General features: G+C 37.6%; 5 protein-coding genes and 1 pseudogene across 10 annotated transcripts; 4 read left to right on the top strand and 2 right to left on the bottom strand.

Moving 5' to 3' along the window:
- Nucleotides 1-974: 974 nt before the first annotated feature.
- Nucleotides 975-6253, top strand: LOC104768180 (uncharacterized). 4 transcript variants are annotated; one of them, XM_010492105.3, is made up of 15 exons: nt 975-2087; nt 2761-2845; nt 2979-3124; nt 3302-3423; nt 3499-3564; nt 3654-3770; nt 3855-4116; nt 4237-4407; nt 4489-4644; nt 4729-4835; nt 4922-5012; nt 5106-5247; nt 5328-5601; nt 5673-5805; nt 5894-6253. In XM_010492105.3, exons 1-15 carry the CDS (start codon nt 1890-1892, stop codon nt 6149-6151), a joined length of 2328 nt encoding a protein of 775 aa, XP_010490407.2. In that variant the 5' UTR covers nt 975-1889; the 3' UTR covers nt 6152-6253. The 4 variants fall into 4 exon arrangements, with proteins under 4 accessions (XP_010490407.2, XP_010490414.2, XP_087364372.1 ...); XM_010492112.3 differs by having other exon boundaries at nt 1308-2087; nt 4237-4386; XM_087508246.1 differs by having other exon boundaries at nt 1348-1654.
- LOC104768195 (uncharacterized) lies at nt 6214-9268 on the bottom strand. The gene is made up of 11 exons (XM_087508248.1): nt 9081-9268; nt 8779-8866; nt 8388-8681; nt 8144-8302; nt 7893-8033; nt 7712-7768; nt 7465-7603; nt 7266-7370; nt 6972-7162; nt 6769-6810; nt 6214-6666 (listed from the first exon to the last, which is right to left on the bottom strand). Exons 1-11 carry the CDS (start codon nt 9182-9184, stop codon nt 6520-6522), a joined length of 1467 nt encoding a protein of 488 aa, XP_087364374.1. The 5' UTR covers nt 9185-9268; the 3' UTR covers nt 6214-6519.
- Nucleotides 9269-9633: 365 nt separating this feature from the next.
- LOC104768171 (putative purine permease 16 pseudogene) lies at nt 9634-11040 on the top strand (annotated as a pseudogene). The gene has a single exon (XR_015595139.1). The product of XR_015595139.1 is annotated as a putative purine permease 16 pseudogene (transcript).
- LOC104778646 (low-temperature-induced cysteine proteinase) lies at nt 10936-13324 on the bottom strand. Its single transcript, XM_010503095.2, has 5 exons — nt 12773-13324; nt 12050-12285; nt 11812-11952; nt 11294-11725; nt 10936-11204 (listed from the first exon to the last, which is right to left on the bottom strand). Exons 1-5 carry the CDS (start codon nt 13200-13202, stop codon nt 11118-11120), a joined length of 1326 nt encoding a protein of 441 aa, XP_010501397.2. The 5' UTR covers nt 13203-13324; the 3' UTR covers nt 10936-11117.
- Nucleotides 13325-15639: 2315 nt separating this feature from the next.
- Nucleotides 15640-19958, top strand: LOC104768161 (shaggy-related protein kinase kappa). Of its 2 annotated transcripts, none has more exons than XM_010492089.2 (13): nt 15640-15940; nt 16270-16571; nt 16710-16802; nt 16905-16964; nt 17044-17316; nt 17543-17617; nt 18125-18181; nt 18250-18390; nt 18493-18543; nt 18720-18815; nt 19015-19098; nt 19207-19309; nt 19614-19958. In XM_010492089.2, the coding sequence occupies exons 2-13, from the start codon at nt 16428-16430 to the stop codon at nt 19700-19702; spliced, it is 1266 nt and encodes a 421-aa protein (XP_010490391.2). In that variant the 5' UTR covers nt 15640-15940; nt 16270-16427; the 3' UTR covers nt 19703-19958. The 2 variants fall into 2 exon arrangements, with proteins under 2 accessions (XP_010490391.2, XP_010490395.2); XM_010492093.2 differs by having other exon boundaries at nt 15652-15940; nt 16335-16571.
- Nucleotides 19959-20133: 175 nt separating this feature from the next.
- On the top strand, nt 20134-22743 carry LOC104768154 (phosphoribosylamine--glycine ligase, chloroplastic). The gene is made up of 4 exons (XM_010492083.2): nt 20134-20594; nt 20833-21206; nt 21547-22077; nt 22168-22743. Exons 1-4 carry the CDS (start codon nt 20333-20335, stop codon nt 22582-22584), a joined length of 1584 nt encoding a protein of 527 aa, XP_010490385.2. The 5' UTR covers nt 20134-20332; the 3' UTR covers nt 22585-22743.
- The last annotated feature ends 20 nt before the right edge of the window (nt 22744-22763 follow it).

The following is a 22763-nucleotide window of genomic DNA, read 5'->3' as shown; positions in this document are numbered from 1 at the left end:
CGATCTAATAGGGCGAGTAATTCGGTTTCGGGCATAGGATCTTCTCCCTTTAGTACGTAGGTCTGTCCAATGCCAAGCTAAGTTAACTAAAGGAAGTTGCACTTCTTCTGGGTGGCACACATCAGGGATTACTAATAAGACATTGAACTTTATAGAATTCACGTTTCGTAGAAGATGGACGAACTCGGTATCTTTCTTGAGGTTTTCCGCGACTACCATCAAAGATAATGGTACAAGATGGGGCTCATGATTGTCCGCTGCGGCCAAAGCAAAGTCTACTAATATCTTATTAAGCCTCCAATATTTATCCCCTGGAAAAATATATCATCATTCATCTTTAGACACATACAAAATCTTAATACAATATAAGCATATGTTCTGAGTAAAAAGGGAAAACTTACTTCTGTGTACGAATTTGATTCCATTCTCCAGAGGATTGTCTTCAGGATCCGCACCATAAGCCGTGATTGACACCTCACCTTTATAACCCCCTCTCGTAAGAACAGAATCAATAATGTCACGAATCTTGCGACCCTTAGGGACTGGGAAATCATTCACATCCCAGAAGACGCGTACTTCACCATCTGCGAAGTTTAAGCAAAAATTCAATTACGAAACTGAAAAAAAAAACAAAAAAAAAGTTCGATTCGATCGATCGGTTAGCATGACAGATGAAATCTTCTTATCCAGATAAAGGCAACCAATTTCGACCAAGAGATTCAAATCTTACCTCTGAATTTTCTGCGCATTGTTTCAATGGAGATCGAGAGAAGAAGAAGAAGAAGAAAATAAAAGAAAAGATTAGGGCTTAGCTCTTGCGCTGCAGATATTTGTTGTTTTAATTGAATGGTTGAGATCTTGTGCATGCAGACGACTACTTTCTTTTCAACCGCTCGATCTCATCACGTGGTTTATTTAATTTCGATTCTACCCTTTACATCCTATTTAAAGCTCCCCTATCTAATTTCGATCTCACTCTTTCAGTAAGTATAACCAAATTTGATTTAAATTGTTTGTTAGTTGCCTAATTCAATCAATAAAGGAAAGATGGATGAAAAAATATATATTTCACAGATACAAGTGAAAAAAGAAGGTTCTAAAATAAACCAGTAAATAATGAACATTAAATTATTTAGGCTATGTAAAGTCTTTTGATATATTTATCTTAGAAATGAATTATAGTGACATAAATGGTATGAAATATTTTTCTTTTAGTACTTTTTTGATTACTCAAAAAAAGGATTTTGACTGTTATTCAATCTTGCAAATAATCTTATAGAAAGGGAAAAAATTAGGAGAAATCAGATACATACATAATATCTGATGGTAACATCACAAAATGTAATTAAGACACATGAATCTTGACTTTCCAGTTTTAAAAATTTCTTAGAATGGTGCTCAATCTATCCTTTTGATCAAGTCTTTTTTCCTTTGACAAATTAATAAATCTTTTTAAATGGAAGATTATCTCGAGGGTTGAAATGAGATCTAAATAAATTAACTACTAAACTTTATTATTAGTTGACTGTTTTGCAACCAAATTATAAAATTCGTTTCTCTTCTATTAAGAATCATCTCAATGTTGTGTTTTTGAAAACAATAATTTTTTCCTCGCTGTATTGTCAAAATTTCAGACTCCAGGTCAACTTGAAAGGTTAGTGACATTATGGTTCGTTCTTGGTATACATAAAAGACATATGAAGAATATAGGGATGTAGTTTACTCATCTGTTTGATTAATTTCATCGAAAATGACTTTTTCTGCTAAATAATGTGAGAAATTAAACCCATGAATAGTGTTCGTTGGAAATTATTTGGGTAAGCATTTGGTGAACAACCTGTTAAAAAAGTCTTTATATATTTCTTCGATATGTATATGTTTTTATATGAATGTTTGTGTTTTCCCTAACTCCAATCAACCACCCAAGCAGCCGCATACAACTTTTGCTTCAAGCATCAGCATTCGTTATATTCCCTATATCTTGTTCGTGTGCATTTTTGCATATTTATACATCTACAACAAAAGCTACAGATCGAATACAATTAATTATGAAGTGGTGTCACTGTCAACAACCGAACCACTTTCAGGTAAATCGGATGTGTGGTTAGGTACATTTTCCTTAGAAATCTTCCGAGTAGGCTAAGTATTTGTTGGGGAAAAGAAAAGAAAAGACAAGATGTATTATTATTGGGGGTGGTTGCTTTATACGAATCGTAGCACGTGATACAACTATTGCATTAATAAGTATGTATACCACCATGTTCAAAATCATACTTTTTGAGTCTGAATTAATCATTTTTTACGAATTTTGGTTCATGCCTCTGCATGGGATTGGAATTGTAATATTTTTGATGGAACAATTTGTTCATTTTCTATTCGTATTTTAATGAATTTTACAAGACGCCAATAAAGTCTGGGTCATACAGTAATATGAAAAAAGGAATTCTTTGTTTATAGTAGAAGAAAACTTTTGATGTTGCCTAGTCCATTAAACTTACTTCTCTCTTTTTTTTGTTTTCCTTTTTTTTTTCTATGTTCTTTTTTATTAGTTCACATGTTCGTATGTTTTACTTTTTGTCTCTTGTCATTTGTCCCCACTTCAAAGTTTTTGTGTGAGTAATGGATTCTTATTAGAAGAAAACCTATATAGTGATTTTATTGTGTCATAATCTATTAACAACGACTCTTCTTTCTTTCTTTCTTTCTTTCTTACTTGCCTCGTCTGTACAACTTCGTTTGTCTTATTACGTTTGTGTACAGATTTCGAGAAAGCTCCAAGACAAATACGCTGATTTAATCATGTTTCTGTTCTCTTCACATGTGTTCAAGCTCGTGACGACCAAAGGTACGCATCACAGAAGAAAACATAATTACGATTTCTTTTAGTTAGATTATTTATAAATATTTAACCTATATACATGATAAGAACCTACTTCCTAACAAAAGTGATGGTATGCATGTTTGGTGAAAAATAATAGATTACCGGAGACACTTCTTGAAACAGAGAGGATGGATTATTGCTTTGATCATGTTCATGTCTTCGTTTGAAATTGCAATCTCCCAAAATCAAACTCCTCAGCCAGAATCAACACAAGTCTTGCAGTTACATTACCAAGATCGACATGTACGTAGTCTCTTTACGTTTTTCTTTTAACTAATCAAGATTCTTATAAATTACCTTTACTGTAAAGACACATCTTTTAATAGATAACAAACCCGTTACGCTCTTAGTTTGTTGCTTTCTTGATGTACAAGCCACGTGGATCTTTTCCTTAACCCTAAACTGTGATGATGATTACAGGTGGTAATGGACAATGGAATTTTTCAATTAACTTTGTCAAATCCTGAGGGATTTGTCACCGGGATCCAGTATAACGGTATCGAAAATGTGCTAGCGTATGACAGCAAAGAAGATGATAGAGGGTAACTCTATATATGTATATGTATCTAGCTGCTCTGATGCGAGTGTATAAACTCTAACTGGTCTGATTTCTTCAGTTACTGGGACTTAGTGTGGAACTTTCCTGGAAAAAAAACCAAAAAGACCAAAGGCACATTAGACCGGTAAATGATTGTCTTACATTTTAATCATACCAATATAATTATTATTGCGCAAATGTGAAATGACACTTAGTTGGATTACTTTACTGCAGGATTGAAGCAACAAAGATGGAAGTGAAGACGCAGAACGATGAACTGATAGAGCTATCGTTTTCAAGGACATGGAATACATCTTCAACCACGGCTGTTCCAGTGAATATAGACAAGAGGTAACTAACTAGTCACAATGTCAACATCTGTATATATCTAACTTGGAATCTGTCTCTATTGATGGGATTTGAGTTGATATTCAGGTTTGTAATGTTGCGAAACTCGTCGGGGTTCTACACTTATGCCATCTTCGAGCGGTTACAAGGATGGCCTGCTGTTGAACTCGATAATATCCGATTAGCTATTAAGCTAAACAAGGACAAGTTTCATTACATGGCGATTTCAGATGACAGGCAGAGGTACATGCCTTTGCCAGATGATCGAATCCCTCCTCGAGGTCAGCCTCTTGCTTATCCCGAGGCGGTTCAACTTCTCGACCCTATCGAACCTGAGTTCAAAGGAGAGGTATAAATTAAAACTATTACTAGAAAACATCTAAGCCATCCATTTACAGCTTGAAAACAGAGGAAACAGAGGAATTAAAAAACAGAGGAAACAGAGGATTAAAGTGTTTTTGTCTTATAGGTTGATGACAAGTATGAGTACTCAATGGAGAGTAAAGACATAAAAGTACATGGATGGATAAGCACAAATGATTCAGTTGGTTTCTGGCAAATCACTCCAAGCAACGAGTTCCGATCTGCTGGACCTCTCAAGCAATTCCTAGGCTCCCATGTCGGTCCAACCAACCTCGCTGTGAGCATTTGGTTTCACCATAAATCGATTCATAATTTGGATGGAAGATGAATGATAAGTTATACGTGTGAAATGGAACAGATATTTCACAGCACTCACTATGTTGGAGCAGATTTAATCATGACCTTTAAACAAGGCGAAGCATGGAAGAAAGTATTTGGACCAGTCTTTATTTATCTCAACTCTTTTCCTAAAGGAGTTGATCCTCTCTTGCTCTGGCATGAAGCCAAGAACCAGGTCAGTCATACATCTACCACACACATATTCATGTGCATATGTAAGAACAAAAGAGCTGAATAATAGGTTTGGTTGTTGTTTCAGACAAAGATTGAAGAAGAGAAGTGGCCTTATAGCTTCACAGCTTCAGATGATTTTCCTGCATCTGACCAAAGAGGATCTGTTAGCGGTAGATTACTCGTAAGAGACAGGTACACTAGTTGCTTCATTTATCCCTTGAAACTACCTCGTTTATGACGTAACAGATTCCTAAGTGATAGTTTTTTTTTCCTAACAGATTCATACGTAGTGAGGATATACCTGCAAATGGTTCCTACGTGGGATTGGCTGCACCAGGAGATGTTGGCTCATGGCAAAGAGAATACAAAGTAATTTTAACTCTATTCATATACTCATTCTCCTTCTTTTTAATTAACATTAATTCGATTAGTGATAAGTTTTTGTCTTAATTACATTAACAGGGTTATCAGTTCTGGTCAAAAGCAGACGAAAACGGATCTTTTTCTATCAATAATGTGAGAAGTGGTCGTTATAATCTCTATGCCTTTGCTCCTGGATTCATCGGTGATTACCACAACGACACCGTATTTGATATTTCTCCAGGTTTGAATACTTGTATTACCACAACGACTGTCTTGTATACATGTACATCATTCTGACAAAGAGTGTAACACTGGAAACAGGCTCAAAGACTAACCTAGGGGACTTGGTGTATGAACCTCCTAGAGACGGTTCAACTATATGGGAAATCGGTGTGCCAGACCGAACCGCTGCAGAGTTCTACATTCCTGACCCTAATCCAACCTTTGTAAACAAACTTTACTCAAACCGTTCTGATAAATACCGACAATACGGATTGTGGGAACGGTATTCAGAACTGTACCCCGACGAAGATATGGTCTACAATGCTGATGTTGATGATTATTCTAAGAAATGGTTCTTCATGCAAGTTACAAGGTTAGTTTGTTACTATTTCAAATTCAAAACACTACGAAACTTTGTTAAAGTATAAAACAATGGATTTGTAGGAAGCAAGCAAATGGAGGATATAACGGTACAACATGGCAGATCAGGTTTCAGTTCGACGATAAAATGAAAAACTTAACCGGAAACTTCACATTGCGAATTGCTCTAGCTACATCAAATGTAGCAGAACTGCAGGTGCAAATCTGAAGTTGCATTGACACTCTTTTTTTCTCTATGAGAAGTGTGAAAATATTCATTTGTTTCTTTGGTAATCTTTTTGCAGGTTCGGGTCAACGATCCTTCTGCAAATCCTCCATTGTTCACGACCGAGCAAATAGGAAAGGATAATACAATTGCAAGGCATGGTATTCATGGACTATATTGGTTGTACAATGTGAATGTGCCTGATTCTTCTCTTCGCCTGGGAAACAACACCATATATCTAACTCAACCCCTCGCCACGAGCCCTTTTCAAGGACTCATGTATGATTATATTCGTCTAGAATGTCCTGATTCCATCAATTATCTTACAAGATCATAGAGCTGTTTACAGTTTTCTCATATAAAATTGGTGATTAATATACAGATAAGAAATGCACATTCTTTTCTCGATTGGTACTTTATATTAAAAGTTAAACTCCAATCTTAGTTCAAGAGGGATTGGAACCAAACATAGAGTAAAGATTACAAGTCCTTACTCGGATTGATGTACTACATTTGTAAATTTAAGGCTTTTAGTTTCTACCAAGCCAGTATGGAAATAGATTCAAAGATCAAAATTGAAACATTTCGGATAACCGGATGGAACTAACTAAAAACTGTGGCAAGGTGACAAAAAACAGACAACATTGCTCTACGTGATTTCAGGTTCAAACTGTACTCAGGCAGAAAGAAGAGCTGTGAAGTAAACTAGAGCTCGGTATCCTGGCTCGACCCAAACAGCCAACCGAACAGTATTGATAACTTACTTGATGCAGGCTTCTGTTTCGGGTCATCTCGATTAGCATTGCAGAGATTGTCAAAAGCATGCTTTAGATGAGGGGTTACCACTTTGGCCTGTAAAAACAAAAGGACAATTGAGATTCATGCCTGTATAGGTTTTACAAAAGAAAATGTATATATTTGTAGGAAAACTTCAGAGGGAAAGATGCAAAATACCTTGAAATCTTCAAGAGAACAGAAATCTTTTCCGTCACAACCCTGAAATTTGTATGGAGACATTAGGAAATAGAAGATAAACGGAAAAGTGAGTTAATTCATTTCTCAAAATTGTGGAAGTTATGTCTACATTTCTGTTTGGCCACTGTCCACTACAATAGAGCTGAAACTGAGTTTGGGTTTATGAGATAGATGAAACTTACTGGAAGTGCAATAGGATGCTCGTTGTGCAGAACCTGAACGAAGTATTTGGGAGAGGAATCTACGGGACAACTGTAGAGGACAAGAATGTTGTTCCCACCAAAAGGAGCCATGGTGCTGCCTTTAAAATCTCTGGTTTTAGGAGGTTGTGGAGGGAGTTCCAATGGTTGTTCCTTCTGTATTTTCTCAAACTCTGTGAAACATTTCAACCATTGTAAAAGAATAAGAAGCACTGAGTAGAATTACATGTTTCACAACAGGCACAAGCGTAGGAATATCAGATGTGATAGACTAACCAGATCCATGAAGGAAAAGCCCAAGAAGACAAGAAAAGGGAACTATTGTTTCGGCATGTGCAAACCTAAGCCTCGCTTTTTCGTAACTTCCAGGCGGCAGCTTTTCTGCAGGGTAATTAAATAGAACAAATACTTAGATCTGATGACTAAATTGGCAGGCAAATCGTTCATATATTCTTGGTTTCAAGTTTGAGATTACCTTCCCGGGCCTTGATAGCTTCTTCCATTGAATTCAAAACATCTTCTAGCAACGGAACTCCCATTTTGTAGTTCAAGGAATTGCCATATCCTTTGAGGAGAAACACTTCCAGGTCATCTGTCCATTCCAGCAAAGCAACCTACAGATGATTGTGTTACAGCATAAAATCCATGAGCCGAAAAATATATCTAAAGCACATGTAAAAAGATCCAAAGACAGATAGAATGAACTGGCAACTTGAACGTACCTCTGATGGCGTGAAAAGTTCACAACTTTGATTTGTTAAATTCAGCAATGATGCTTCCTGAAATTTACAGAACAACATTAGTGTTATAATTGATTCATGACGTGACATAGGTGTGCTAGCCTCCAGGAAAGGAGTGTATAAACCTTCAGAAAATTTAAAACGAGAAAGAAGAATGAAACACCTGCTTGCAAAGAAACCAGAGAGAAGAAACGTCCTTTTTAGTGAAATTTAGACCATATCTCTTTGCAACTGAAGCTGTAATCTTATTCAAAACAGGTTCCTTGAGCTTATCCACAGCAGGTTCCTTAGCTTTTCTATAGCTCTGCAATCAAAGACATGTAAAGAAAAAGAAAAACTCAGAATAAGTATATTGAGGATGAACCATACAATAATAAAAAAAAAAAACTTAGATTGATTCAATCATGATTGTACCTTGTAGTTCTTACAACATTCAAAAAATCTAAGCTTTGTATCACTAGCACGGTTTTCACTTGTGACAGCGAATGCTCTATTACGGCCTGGTCCCAGATTTCCTTTCTCCCTGAACAACCCCATTCCAAATGCTACAGCACTTGCAGATGCCCGAGGAATCTACCCAAGAGATTTAAACAAGTCAGGAATGTCCTCCACCAATATTTGCAACGACATTCGGGTATTCACATAAAGGGCAACCAACCTGCGTAGCTCTTATTGTATAGACATCAGGGTGGTAATCATCTTCAAACAAACTAGGAAACCGTTCCCTAACTCGGATTCCCAGATGGTACAACTCGTCTTCCCCTTGCCTGATCAGCTCCCCGCCTTTCACTTTTCCTTCCCAAGGAGATTTCCATTGTCCTAACCATCCAGGAACTTTGTCTAAAGACGATTTTCTAGCTTCTGCATCTTTTACCAGTTCCTTTAACCTACCAGCCAAATTCTCCAGTTCCCGCAACCGTTTCTTGGTCGGAGAACGAGTTCCATGCCTAGCCTAACAATGTTAAAAGACCACCAATTTCAGTTTCATTCTACCTCATATTGGGTTTTCCATCACAAAAATAATGAATCCTCTAGTAAAGTAAGCTTACCACAAGGTTAAGGTGGATAGGTGTACACTCACTGGGGACATTGGATCCTTCAATCAAATTCTGGGTAACATCTTTCGATACTGAGTATCTGTACACCAATTTCAAATTCCCCACAAACACAAATTAGAACTCACTAAAGAAAACTACACAAATTTCTGACAAAAACGTTGTCAATGTTGTCAGGCAAACCGACAGCAATCTTGACAAATTAGGTCAAACAAATTTAGACCCAGATGATAAAGTGTTGTTCTTTGATTCAAAATTACTCGGGAAGCAAGCAATACGAAGGATTGAGAAAGAACCTGGTGACGGTGGAGAGGTGATGACGAACATCGAAACCCTGATCCGCCTGGGAAACAACAAATAGACACAACAGTGTGATCCAAACAGTCTTCTTCGTCGCCATCTCTCAAAGCTTTTCTTATTTCCTTCACGAGGAAGTTTTTTTTTGCCCGATTTATCAAAGCCACTGTTCCACTGCGTCGGGTGGGTCACACGGCTTGCTGCTTCCTACACGCCACGTGTTGGACCCTTCACATGTCTTTTGGTTAAGTCTTTAGATCTCCAAGATTTTTGTAATGTTTTGGTTCAATTCCGGTTTAAGTCGGTTTCGCGATTTGGGGAGCTTTACAGTTGGAACGAGTTCCTTTGCCGCCAATATGCTCTTTGATAATAATATAAAAACCAATCTTACAGATCATTTATTCATTAGAAAAATGTGATGAGACCTATTCAAGCAACGTTGAGTCAAAAGCATGACCATTTCGTGACCAGGAACCTTCTCTCTTCTTTATCTTTCCAGATTGAAATGTGTGTTTGCACGTTAAACCAATCATGGGAATGAGTCCCACCCTCTAGGAAAGGTTTATAAGATTAATATCTCTGCGTATTTTGTAAAATCTCCAAGAAGAAGTAAAATTGAAGAAGAAGCAGAGAGACCATGGAGGAGTTTCAAGGTCCAGAACCAGGCTTCTGCGAGAATCCTGGATCCATGGAGCTCAATCAACGCAGATGGTGGATCTCTGTTTTCTTCTGCGGTTTCTTGATCTTTGTCGGAGACTCTCTTGTCATGCTTCTGTTGAACTTCTACTACGTTCAGGACAATCGATCAGACAGTGATCAAGACCGACAATACAAAGGAACATGGCCACAAGCTTTGATTCAGAACGCTGCGTTTCCCATCCTGATTCCACTCTTCTTCATATTTCCTTCACCAAAACCGAACCTGGAAACAGTCTCCAGTCAAACCAACAATGGCTGGTTTCGTGTTCTCTCGCTCTATGTTTCTCTCGGTGTACTTGTCTCTGTTTATAGCAAGTTGTATGCTCTTGCGAAATTATACGTGGGATGGGGGATTTTGGTATCAACTCAACTGATACTCACCTCCCTCTTCACAGCTTTCATAAACCGTCTCAAGTTTAACAGATGGATCATCATATCGATAATCCTCACTCTTGCCGCCGACTTTTTTGGCGGCCCTGCGTTTGCCGGAACCCCTGATGAAGATGAATCTGATGCTTACGGTATCAAGGCATGGTTGATACTCATATTCCCTACTCTTGCTTTCTCCTTGTCTCTGTGCCTCATGCAGCTAGGGTTCGACAAAGTTTTGGTGAAGACAAAGAGGTATGGTAACAAGAAGGTGTTTCGGATGGTCTTGGAGATGCAAATCTGTGTTTCTTTCATCGCCACACTCATTTGCATTGTCGGTCTATTTGCGAGTGGTGAATTTAAGGAGTTAAAAGGCGACAGCGAGAGGTTTAAGAGAGGGAAAACTTACTACATTCTGAGTTTGATCGGGTTGGCTCTCTCTTGGCAGGTTTGGGCGGTCGGGCTGTTAGGTCTGGTGCTTTTAGTCTCCGGTTTATTCGCTGATGTTGTTCATATGTGTGCTTCACCAGTTGTAGCTCTGCTTATTGTGTTGGCTTTTGATTTCATGGACGATGACTTTGGCTGGCAGAGAAGAGGTGCTCTGCTAGGAGCAGTTTTGGCTCTAGCTTCTTACTTCTATTCCCTGTACAAAACAAAGAGGAAGGAGACCGCAGAACTGAAGAAAAGAGAGAACAACAACAGCGAAGCTTAGTCTCTGCTTTAGTCTACAATATGTATAGATGATACTTTTATTCCTTGTTGTGTCTTGCAGATACTAATACTGTGTTTGTCCTGCAAGTATCCCTTTATTGATTCAGAAGTTGTATTCATCCAAATGAGCGACTAAAAGTACATCCGTGATGATATATTATATATCTCAACAACAGCTACAACTAATCCCCTCGCAGATACATGTAATCGAATTCACATATGCGTAAAATGTCTGTAGCAAATGTATAAAACTTCTCTCACATAACCCATTCCTCGAATCTACCAAGTTTGTTTGTAGAATCCTTCTTCCAGAAGGGCTTGATTGCCGTGAAATTCCCAGTTTTCTGTAAGCAAGGAATAAGCTTCATCAGTCAACAAAACATAGAAGTAGAGCATTGTGATCAGTATGCACACATATCCACAGCTAAAATACCTTAAGGCAGAGACTTCTAGTTGTATCACAAACCGGGTAATCATGTGGACAACAGTGACGACCATCCTTGCAACACACAGCGGATTCTATCTCGCAGCATTTCCATGAGAAACATAATCCAAACAGGTTTTTTGCACAGCAACAAGTCTCTGCAGCTGAACAATAGGTGAAAAGGTTGCATTTTGTGGGGGCGGGAGGGGACGGTGGAGGCGGGTTTGGATGTGTCTTGATGGGATATGAAGCAAGCATATTGATTCCGCACACCCCTTGTGAATTTCCGGTGTTACGCTGCATGTGCATAAACCCATCCATTCCCCAACTTTTTCCCCATGAGTTCTTCACAATCCAATAATCAATGCCATTCTCTGAACCATATCCTACTATGAGCACAGCGTGATCCAATGATGTCGAACACGGTCCAGAAAATATTCCCTGCACCAAAAGGTAAAGTTTCAAACAAGGAAACGTTGAACATTCAGAGAATATAGTAGGTCTGTATCTCTAATCTTGTAACTTACACTAGAATATAACTGAAACGCTCTCTCGCTTCCACAGATGCCGACACTAACTGGCTGAACCGCTACAGCCTCCTTTAACGCTTTCTCATCATTTGTTTTTACGCCAGCATAGCTATCAATTGTCACAACCCGCTGTTTCAACTGCATAACAAAAGAGACTCATGTACGTTAGTGAATGTCAAAGACCAAAGACACAAACAAGGTATAGAAATTAAACAAGGAGAAAGTAAACCGATACCTTATCCTTCTTACAGGTGCCATCGCGTTGTTGATAAGGATAGTCTTTCTCTGTGTCTATTCCCTTGTTTTTTATGACAAATTGGAAAGCATAATCCATGAGACCACCATTGCAGCCATCATTATAGGACTTGTCACAATCAATGAGTTCCTGCTCGGAGAGGCTGATGAGATCTCCTGTAACAATTTTGTTGATTCCCTCCATAGCTCCAGTAGCAGAGAACGACCAACACGCCCCTATAAATGTAGTAGAACATCATCATCCACTCAAATAAACAACATGGTGGATGCATCTGAGAGAACACATTACTATTTCTGACCAAAATTCCAACATTTGTCACTGAATCAAACAGTAACTGTCATATAAGAAGAGTAGAAGACACATGATAATTGCTTCTACACTTTCCTAAAAGGTTCAATCAGTATAATACTCTCAACCATAATTACACATGGAAAAGGAAAGAAAAGTTATACTCCAAAAAAAAGTCCAAAAAGCGTAAAAGAGATGCAAAATTAGATTACGGTGACAAACTTTGCCACGATTGGTCTTCCTTTAACATACTACTAAGTAACCACAGAAGATGAAACCTGCATCCTCAAAGATTCTAAAGTTTGAGAATTTTCTCCGATCTAAATCCAATCTTAAGTTCCAGATTCCAAAGTCTTGATCTTTAATCCAATCTTAAGTTTCTAAGTCTCACAACAAAAGATAGAATAAAAATACCGCAGCTTCCTTGATCTTTGACATTAGTAACAGCTCCGTTCTTCCTCCAATCAACAGAATCTGGAACCTTTACGGTACCACCCAGACTCTTCCCTTTACTACTAGCCATTACCAACGACGGCGCAGAAACAGAGAGTCCAAGACGAGAGGTCTTGAACTCGGTGTGAGTCAGATCCGCGAAGACATTGAGAGAGAGAGAGTAAGTAGCGTTAGCGATGAGATTGTGTTTGGTAACGAAGTCGTGGTTATCTTTAAAGATTTGAACCCTGTGTTGCCTCTCTTCTTCTGAACCGTAAGTTTTGCCATGTCTCTGGCACCAGTCGTTGAACAACTCGGAGATGCCATCGGAAGATGACGATGAAGATGATGAAGAAACGAGAAGAAGGAAGAAGAAAGTGAGAGAGACAAAGGAGAAAGATGACATTGACATTTTTTTTTTTTGGTTAAGAGAAGGAGAGAGTCGTCGTGGAGATAAGTTTGTGTGGCCTAGAAATAAGGAAGAGCGTCTCGAGATTTGTTTGTTCCCAATTCTTGTGAGATTTTGGCCAGTAAAATTACAAAACGTTTGTTTCGCGTTGGCGTTTTGTAAAAAGCGTTTGGCAGAACGCAGAAGAAGTGAAGCACGTGTATAATGTGTATGTACTTTTTTAACCGGATAGTAGACCGGATACTTTGTATGTACTTTATTTTTTTTTACATTCGTATCATCGTATGTACTGGATGTCTGAAAATCGCATTAAAACTCGAGCTAGAATCATCTACAGCTTAGCCATAAGAATTATGAAGAAATTTTTAACTGTTAAGAATTAATACAAAGAATTTGAATGGTAAATTGCATAATTGTGATAACAAACCAACCAAACATGATTTAAACATGATTTAATTTCACATAAATGTTATTAAAACAAAGTGTGATTAGTGCGAAAATATGGAGAGGAAACATATATTCTAGACTTGTAGCACCATCATTTAACAGCCTCGAATCTCCTGATGATAATTACACACCGAAGCGAAGATCGGGCCAGACAGGCCCATAGTCCAAACACATTAGCTTCCAACTACACACAATTGTAAATCATTGTTTTGTTGCTCTTTGGTCAACACTAAAATCATTTGTTAAGTGGTAATCTATCTATCTTACTTTATCAAGCAAAAATAAAGCAACTTTAGCCCTTTTAGGTTTATAAAGACCACCACTCCCTATTGTTTGTGTAGGCTAATGAGCAGTACTCTTTGGACCTACTCACGACTTTATTGCATTACCCCCTTTTTGGTTTAATACATATGAAAAAGTATATTTTAATTAGTAAATAAGATATCACGCGGAGACCAGAGGGTGGTAAGTTGGTAACCAAAGCTATGTGCATGCCTAACGTATTTTCAAGAGATCTAACCAAAAAAAGCAATAATTATTGTTGCACATACATTAATATTTGATCAATCTTTTCGCATATATATTGTAGAAGACTTATTATGATAAAAAACTAAGGACAAAGAAACGAAAACAACCTTACCTTGCACCGTTAAGTTTTAATCACCAATCAAACCCGAGACAGTACTATCATCGGCCACACACAAATAAAAGAAATAGTAGAGCAGCGTTCAGCCTTACCTAACAGTCGACAGGTAAAAGCGACTTTTACTATAAAATAACCGAAAAAATGTCAATTAAATCATGAATTTACACAAAAACGCCAATTAAACCCTGAACTTTCCCTAAAGTCATTTAAATCATCCAATTGTGTTGACAAATCTAATTAAACATCACATTTTATAAAAAAACACCAATTAACACATCGCGAAAAATTGGGTAACAGAAGAACTAACCTCCGTTTAACACCATTAACATCTGTTAAATTTAACCCGTTAGACTAATTAAAAAAAACTCGAAATCCCCAAATTATTTTTAAAAAAACAAATGGCTGTATTGTGATTTAGGGTTTGTAAAATTAGGGATCGAATGATTTGGGGATTTCGAGTTTTTTTAATTAGTCTAACGGGTTAAATTTAACAGATGTTAACGGTGTTAAACGAAGGTTAGTTCTTCTGTTACCCAATTTTTCGCGATGTGTTAATTGGTGTTTTTTATAAAATGTGATGTTTAATCAGATTTGTCAACACAATTGGATGATTTAAATGGCTTTAGAGAAAGTTCAGGGTTTAATTGGCGTTTTTGTATAAGTTCATGATTTAATTGATATTTTTCCAGCAAATACGAAAGTGACTTTTATTTTTTTAAAATATATTTCTCCCTACAACAGTATTTTAATCCACTATAAAATTACAAGAACATAAACTACGTAAGTGTTGTTTAATCTTATATCAATAATCAAAGAGCAAATATTATTATATATATGGATGCTATCATCATTTTGGAGTGGAGGGCTGGGAATGTGTTGACAAAAACATTTATACACGTTGAATATTGAAGTAAATGTATAGTAATTAGCTAAAAAAATATTATTTTTATTTTTGTAGGTTTTCCACTATGTATTTAGTTTGAAATAAGTTTGTAGAACAAAAGTTTGAATATCCGGTTAAAAAAGATTGGGTAGGCTGAGGTTTGAAAATTGAGTTCCAATGTTATGATATTTGGGGACCATCAGACCATGAGATTAAAAAAAAAAGGAACTTGTAAGTATGAAATTTTGAACAAAGGTCTACTTAACATTATTATTGAACTTATCAACTACATTACAGTTTTAGTAATTTGTATTAATATATATACTGTATCAGTATCTTATCAATCTTTTCTGTGTGGCAAACGGGAAAAAAAAAAGAAAAAAATATACCAAATCTAATTTTTTAAATAATTTTAAATTCCTAATTAAAAAAAAAAAAAAAATCGGGTAGAAAAAGGAGAAAAGATATATAGTGATATAATATCATGCTTATAATGATGAGCTGTCGTCTCATATTCTCTCGTTTGATTCAAAACGGTAGACACGACAAAACTTAAACAAGGGTGTGAAGAAGTTGTGAAATCAAAATTGACGCAGAATCAAAAAAATAATCTTAAGGTTTAGCCTTTTTTTTCAATCCGATCAATCGCCGAGAAAAAAACTATTTACTGTTTTTTATATGTGAAGCTCTTCAATTTAAGAAGGAGAAGAAGACAATCGTCAAATGCTTGACTTTGGTTTCAGTTCTTATTCACGACAGCTCAAGGTGATCATCTTTTTTATTCTCTGCTCTTATACTACCTAAATTCATATCGCTGCGAATCTTTTGAAAAGTTTCGCTCTTTCTTATCTTAATGTGCTTTTTTTGGGAGTTGTTGAACTAGGGTTCTTCTGGGTTGTAGTAGTAACTGTTTTGCTGATTTTTTTCTGAACTGCTTTTATTTACTCACAAATTGAGTTTTCAAACCAAACCTTTTCGATTTCAATATCAATTCTAGTCGGCAGTAGATCTGATCGGCCTCAATAGTTACAGTATCTCAATTCACCACTGGCTCCGAGTTAAAACTGATCAATTTTGTTTTTGTTTTGTATCAGTTCGTGTTCCTTGAGATATAGTACACCTTTTTATCTAATGCAAGTGACCTTGCAAATTCTACTAGGAAGATCGGTTCTTTGATGGGATGGGACACCAATTCACCATGGGTTGTGACGCTATCAAATACTAGTTCGTGTTATCTTCAGAATAAAATATCATGGCATCTTCTGGACTGGGCAATGGAGTAGGCAGTTCAAGATCTGCCAAAGGCTTAAAGAGCTCTTCTAGTTCAGTCGATTGGTTGACTAGAGATTTGGCTGAGACAAGGATAAGGGACAAGGTAGAGACCGATGATGAGAGAGTAAGTCTTGCATTGCTTATTTGCTTTGCCTTTCATGCTTGCTTATTCAACTGTTTTAGCTTGACTTTCTTATCACAGAGCTTCTATCTGTTATGGAGTAGTTTTTTTCACTCTTTGAGGTTTTTTGTTACGTTGCAGGATAGTGAACCAGATATTATTGATGGGGCTGGTGCTGAACCTGGTCAGGTGATTAGAACCACAGTCCGTGGTCGAAATGGTCAATCAAGACAGGTTAGATGGTTACATATGTATGTGATAGTTAGTACTTAGTAACGTAGTTTTCCAACTGGTTTTTATAATAGTTTTTTTTTTCCTTTTCTTTTGGATTGGCAGACAGTCAGTTATATATCAGAACATGTTGTTGGTACTGGTTCCTTTGGCATGGTTTTCCAAGTAAGTTAATTTAACATCCATGATGTTCTTTCTATTCATTTGGCTCCATTCCCGGCACATTTATGTTTCCTTCTGGTAGGCTAAATGTAGGGAGACTGGGGAGGTTGTTGCCATCAAAAAGGTTCTTCAAGACAAGCGGTACAAGAACAGGGAGCTACAAATAATGCAGATGCTAGACCATCCCAATGTCGTTGCTTTAAAGCAGAGCTTCTTCTCAAGAACAGACAATGAAGAGGTTTATTTAAATCTTGTCCTTGAATTTGTGCCTGAGACTGTCAATCGTGTTGCAAGAAGTTACAGTAGGACGAATCAACTGATGCCACTGATATACGTTAAACTCTATACCTATCAGGTAACTATTTTCTGGATTTGAAGTTGTCTATTCATTTTTTGTAGATTTTCGTTTCACCAAGCATCATAAGCACCCACTTAAAATATGAGGCTCGTTTTGTTTCACCGAAGATAAATAGATTTTGTAATCTATGTATTCTTGTGGCTCTTCCTAGAATAGTTGGGTGGAAATTTATGTATGCTGGGTGTTCTCCAAATATTTTGACAAGTTTCTATTGTGGTTACAGATTTGCAGGGCGCTTGCTTACATTCATAATTCCTTTGGTCTTTGTCACCGTGATATTAAGCCTCAAAACCTGCTAGTAAGTTCCATTTGTGTCTCCCTGTTTCGAAAGAAATATATAACAGACCTTTGTTTTTTGCTATTACGGATTTCTATTTGAATAGTTTTCTTACTTTATAGCTCTTTGTCTCTATGAGTAGGAAATATTAAAACACTGTCATATATTCTTTACAAATGATGATGTCATACTAGGTTTAGATTCTGACGTGATAAATGTATGTTCATAACATGCCTGGAGGTCTAGCAATGAGGCTCTTAATACAGTTAATTTCATTTACGATCTTCACTAATCATAATGGTACTAGGCTTTTCTTTTCGAGTCTATATATTAAGAAAGCTTAACATTGAAGCAGGATTCTGGAAACTAACATTGAGAAAATAGTTGTTCTTTTGAGCTGGTTTTGGTCTAAAGTAACATGTCTGTGCTCAATTTATCTGCTCCTAAGTGAACTGTTTATCAAAATAAATATTTTCCGGTATAAAATTAACTGTATGTATACCTGACTATACAGATGTTGTTGTGCAGGTGAACCCACACACACATCAGCTAAAAATCTGTGATTTTGGGAGTGCAAAAGTGTTGGTAAGGTTTGTTGACTCAATTTAAAACGAATTCATTCTGGGAGTATGACACGTACTCGTACTCGGTAGGTAAAAGGAGAACCCAATGTTTCTTACATTTGTTCAAGATATTATCGTGCTCCAGAACTCATTTTTGGTGCCAGTGAATATACAACTGCAATCGATATATGGTCCACTGGTTGTGTGATGGCCGAACTTCTTCTTGGACAGGTTAAAGCACAATTTTTTAGCTATTTGTTTTTGTGCTATTCAGTCAGTTTCTTCCTTGTCTTACTTTAAGTTTTTTTGTGCCCTTGCTAACTTGTCGTACAGCCTCTGTTTCCTGGTGAGAGCGGAGTCGATCAGCTTGTTGAAATCATTAAGGTAACCTTTTGTTAATTCTTAAAGTTTATCTTAAAATATGAAGCAATCCAATTCTTGTTACGTCAATTGTTGAGAATTTTGTATTTAGTATAAAAAAGCATTAAACTTTGGACTGCTCAGTTTGATTTTGAAGAAACCTTGCTTTTCTTATTGTATGTGCTTTTATGTCTTTGCAGGTTTTAGGTACACCAACAAGGGAAGAAATCAAGTGCATGAATCCAAACTATACAGAATTTAAGTTTCCCCAGATAAAGCCTCATCCATGGCACAAGGTATGCCTTCTAATGTTTGGTTAGAGTTCCCCAGATAATGCTTTTCAGGATTTTGTTCTCTGACATTCTACAACTTGGTGGTTTGCACTTTGCACTTAACTATCTGACTTCATTGTTTATTAGCTCATTAAGGGTCGCTTCTCTCCGAATCCTTATAATAAGGACCTTATTACTGCATGAATATTCTATTTGTGCTCAGGTGTTCCAAAAACGTTTGCCACCAGAAGCAGTTGATCTTCTTTGTAGGTTCTTCCAATATTCCCCTAATTTGAGATGCACAGCTGTAAGTAAAAGTCTCACTTTTCCCTTCATTGTGCAATTTGCTTTTCAATTGTTCCATATCAGCATGTAAGGGTCGAAACCATTAATAACACCTCTGGTGGTATTGTAGTTGGAAGCTTGTATTCATCCGTTATTTGATGAACTAAGGGACCCAAACACTCGTCTTCCCAATGGCCGACCACTTCCTCCACTTTTCAACTTTAAACCACAAGGTACAGTTCCCTTTTTTCTTGTTAGACCTCTGAAGAGATCTAACATATATATGGTCTATTAAGTTGTTGACATGATGTGTTTTGTTCATGATTGCCAATGAGTATTAACTTCAAAACCTCATTTAGTGCTAATTTGAATATTGAGGATGCTAAATAAACTGAAGTCACAAGTATGGCGACCATTGTGGCCTCTGACATATTAGTATGCTACGAAATAATAAATGCCTTTTCTCCATTTATGAATCTGTGATCCTTATATTTAACCATCAGTAATCATGTAGTGATGATTTATTGTGTGTTGCAGAGCTATCTGGCATACCTCCTGAAATCGTGAACAGGCTTGTCCCAGAGCATGCCCGTAAGCAGAACCTCTTCATGGCTTTGAATTCGTAAGACGCGTATCGGTTTTGGCATCTGTATAAGCTCTCTTGATATCATCAACATTTGGAGCAGCCAGAGGGCATTTTCGCTCTCTTGGCTTTTGTTTTTGGCGAGTTATTTTTTCTTCTTTTTTGGTTTGGTTATATGGAGACGATGAGGATGCATGAATACAAACAGTACTTGAGAGGTTTGCTGGTTATAAACCACTTGTTTGTTTCACAGCCACCATATAACCCCTTTATATATCACAAAATGGATTCGTTATAAAGCATGTAAATGTGAGTGAGGCAAGGAGAGGCTGTTTGATGTCTTAAAGAATATAAAGTGGTTTGAAGGAAAAAAAACATTGAAAGGACAAAGTCATACACTCATAATACCTATTTATTGGGTGTTTTTGCGACTACAAATAATAAATAAGACAACAAAATTAATCATGATTAGTTGATTACTGTGAATGAATATAATATTTCTCTGTTCTTCAATTAAAAGAAAAAAAAAAGTGAACCCAAAAACAAAAGGAATGAAAACAGTTTAATGTTAAACCCTTGACGACGACGAAGCTGGTCCGAGTCCAAAACTCTCTCAAAGTACGCAACTTTGACAGTCTCTCAGTTGCCTCTCTATCGCAAACCTACTTCGGACATGTCGTTGTGTACATCTAGTTTCCATCCTTCATCTTCTTCTATCAATCTCTTCTCCAGCAACAACAACCCAACTAAACCCTTTCTTCTCTCCCTCAGATTCGCCGCTACCTCCAAGTCTCTTCCTTTTATTGCTCCTCTCAAATTCTCTACCACCAATCACGTCCTTAGCTCTTCCACCCCACTCCACAGACGCCAGTATTTGCTCCGCTGCGTCTCAGAGCAATCTCAGCCGTCTATTTTGGTCGTTCCCGGCGGCTCTGGTAAAAATCTAGCAATACCCTTTGACTCTGGTGTTAAATTTATATGTAACTTTGGCCTGTTGATGAATAAACAAATTTGGTAGATTCTGTATCCAGTTGTTGAATGTGAGTGTAGATAGATTGAATTTGCACGCGAATGCTCCATTGGTTTCAGATAGAATCATATTAGGCTATTGGTAACTAAACGTTTGTTATTAACAACCAATAAATTTGTGTAATTGTGTTTCAATTTCTGCAGAAGAGAGAGTTAATGTTCTTGTAATCGGTGGAGGAGGGAGAGAACACGCCCTTTGCCACGCCTTAAAACGATCTCCTTCTTGTGATTCTGTGTTATGCGCACCTGGAAATGCTGGTATCTCCAGTTCCGGTGATGCTACTTGCATACCTGAACTTGACATATCAGACAGTTCAGCTGTGATTTCTTTTTGTCAAAAATGGAATGTTGGGTTAGTGGTTGTTGGACCTGAAGTGCCTCTTGTTGCGGGTCTCGCTAATGACTTGGTTAAGGCCGGTATCCTCACCTTTGGCCCTTCTTCTCAAGCTGCGGCGTTGGAAGGTTCCAAGAACTTTATGAAGAACCTTTGCCATAAGTACAATATCCCTACTGCTAAGGTTTGTGTTGCTCTGCTCTTTTTCAATTTATTCCTGATGATTACCAATTTCTTCCCTTGATGTGTTAGGATCCATAACGTCGCTGATATAAGCTTTGAAACCGTGTAGCGGTTCAACTATTAGCTAGCTATAGGCTTGCTGTAATCACCATAGTTCTTAATAGAGCTGTTGTAAGTTGGTTAGTGAGGGCTTAGTTTATAAGAATGTCTCAGCAGATTGTTTGGGGGCATGTGGTTTAGGGCTTGGTAAATTGGAAGTAGAAGATTCATAGCTTTGATCTTATCCTAAGGATTCCAATTTGATGGCTAATTCAGTATTATTGAATCAAATTCAAATGCAGTATAAAACATTCTCTGATGCATCTGCTGCGAAAGAATACATTCAAGAACAAGGGGCACCGATTGTGATTAAAGCGGATGGATTAGCAGCTGGAAAAGGAGTCACTGTTGCAATGGAACTAGAGGAGGCTTTTGAAGCTGTTGATTCGATGCTGGTCAAAGGTGTGTTTGGTTCTGCAGGATGTCAGGTGGTCGTGGAGGAGTTTCTCGAGGGAGAAGAAGCCTCCTTTTTCGCACTTGTGGATGGAGAAAACGCCATTCCTCTAGAATCAGCTCAGGACCACAAGCGGGTTGGAGATGGAGATACCGGTCCTAACACAGGTGGAATGGGAGCGTATTCTCCTGCACCGGTCTTGACCAGGGAGCTTCAGGATTTTGTGATGGAGTCTATAATTCATCCCACTGTTAAAGGCATGGCAGAAGAAGGATGTAAGTTTGTCGGCGTTCTGTTTGCTGGTCTCATGATCGAGAAGAAGTCCGGTTTGCCTAAGCTGATTGAGTTCAATGTCCGGTTTGGAGATCCAGAATGTCAGGTGAGAAACACACACCTTTTCTGAAAAAAACTCCGTTTAGTCTTTGCTTTGATTATCGTTCTGAACAATGCAGCTTCTTGTTAAACACAGGTATTGATGATGCGTCTAGAGTCTGACCTAGCCAAAGTTTTGCTAGCGGCTTGTAAAGGCGAGCTAAGCGGCGTGTCACTTGATTGGTCAAAAGATTCAGCAATGGTGGTTGTAATGGCGAGCAATGGTTATCCAGGTGCTTATGAGAAAGGATCAATCATTAGAAACCTTAAAGAAGCTGAAACAGTTGCTCCTGGAGTGAAGGTTTTCCACGCTGGAACGGATCTTGATTCAGAGGGGAATGTTGTAGCGACTGGGGGACGTGTTCTTGGGGTCACGGGAAAGGGTAAAGACTTGGAAGAGGCGCGTGATAAAGCTTATTCAGCGGTTCAACAGATCAACTGGCCTGGTGGTTTCTTTAGGCGTGATATTGGTTGGAGAGCACTAAGGAAACAAGTGGCGACGAAAGAAGAGTGATGGAGAAGAAATTTTGTTATACTAAAACTGATAAATTCTTTTTCCTTACAGTTAGATGGGCCGATTCGTGTGGCCCATTAGTTGTATCTTAGCGCACGGGCCGACTTCTAAAATAACTTAATTTGGGGTCCATTTATAAACTTTGTTAGTTTCGTAAAATTTGCATAACAAAAATCTGA

The sequence above is a fragment of the Camelina sativa genome, chromosome 3, assembly GCF_030686135.1.
Source record: "Camelina sativa cultivar CO46 ecotype springtype chromosome 3, ASM3068613v1".
Taxonomy (NCBI): Eukaryota; Viridiplantae; Streptophyta; class Magnoliopsida; order Brassicales; family Brassicaceae; genus Camelina; species Camelina sativa.
Note: the sequence above shows the minus strand (reverse complement) of the source record. Positions and strands in the feature narration are given on the sequence as shown.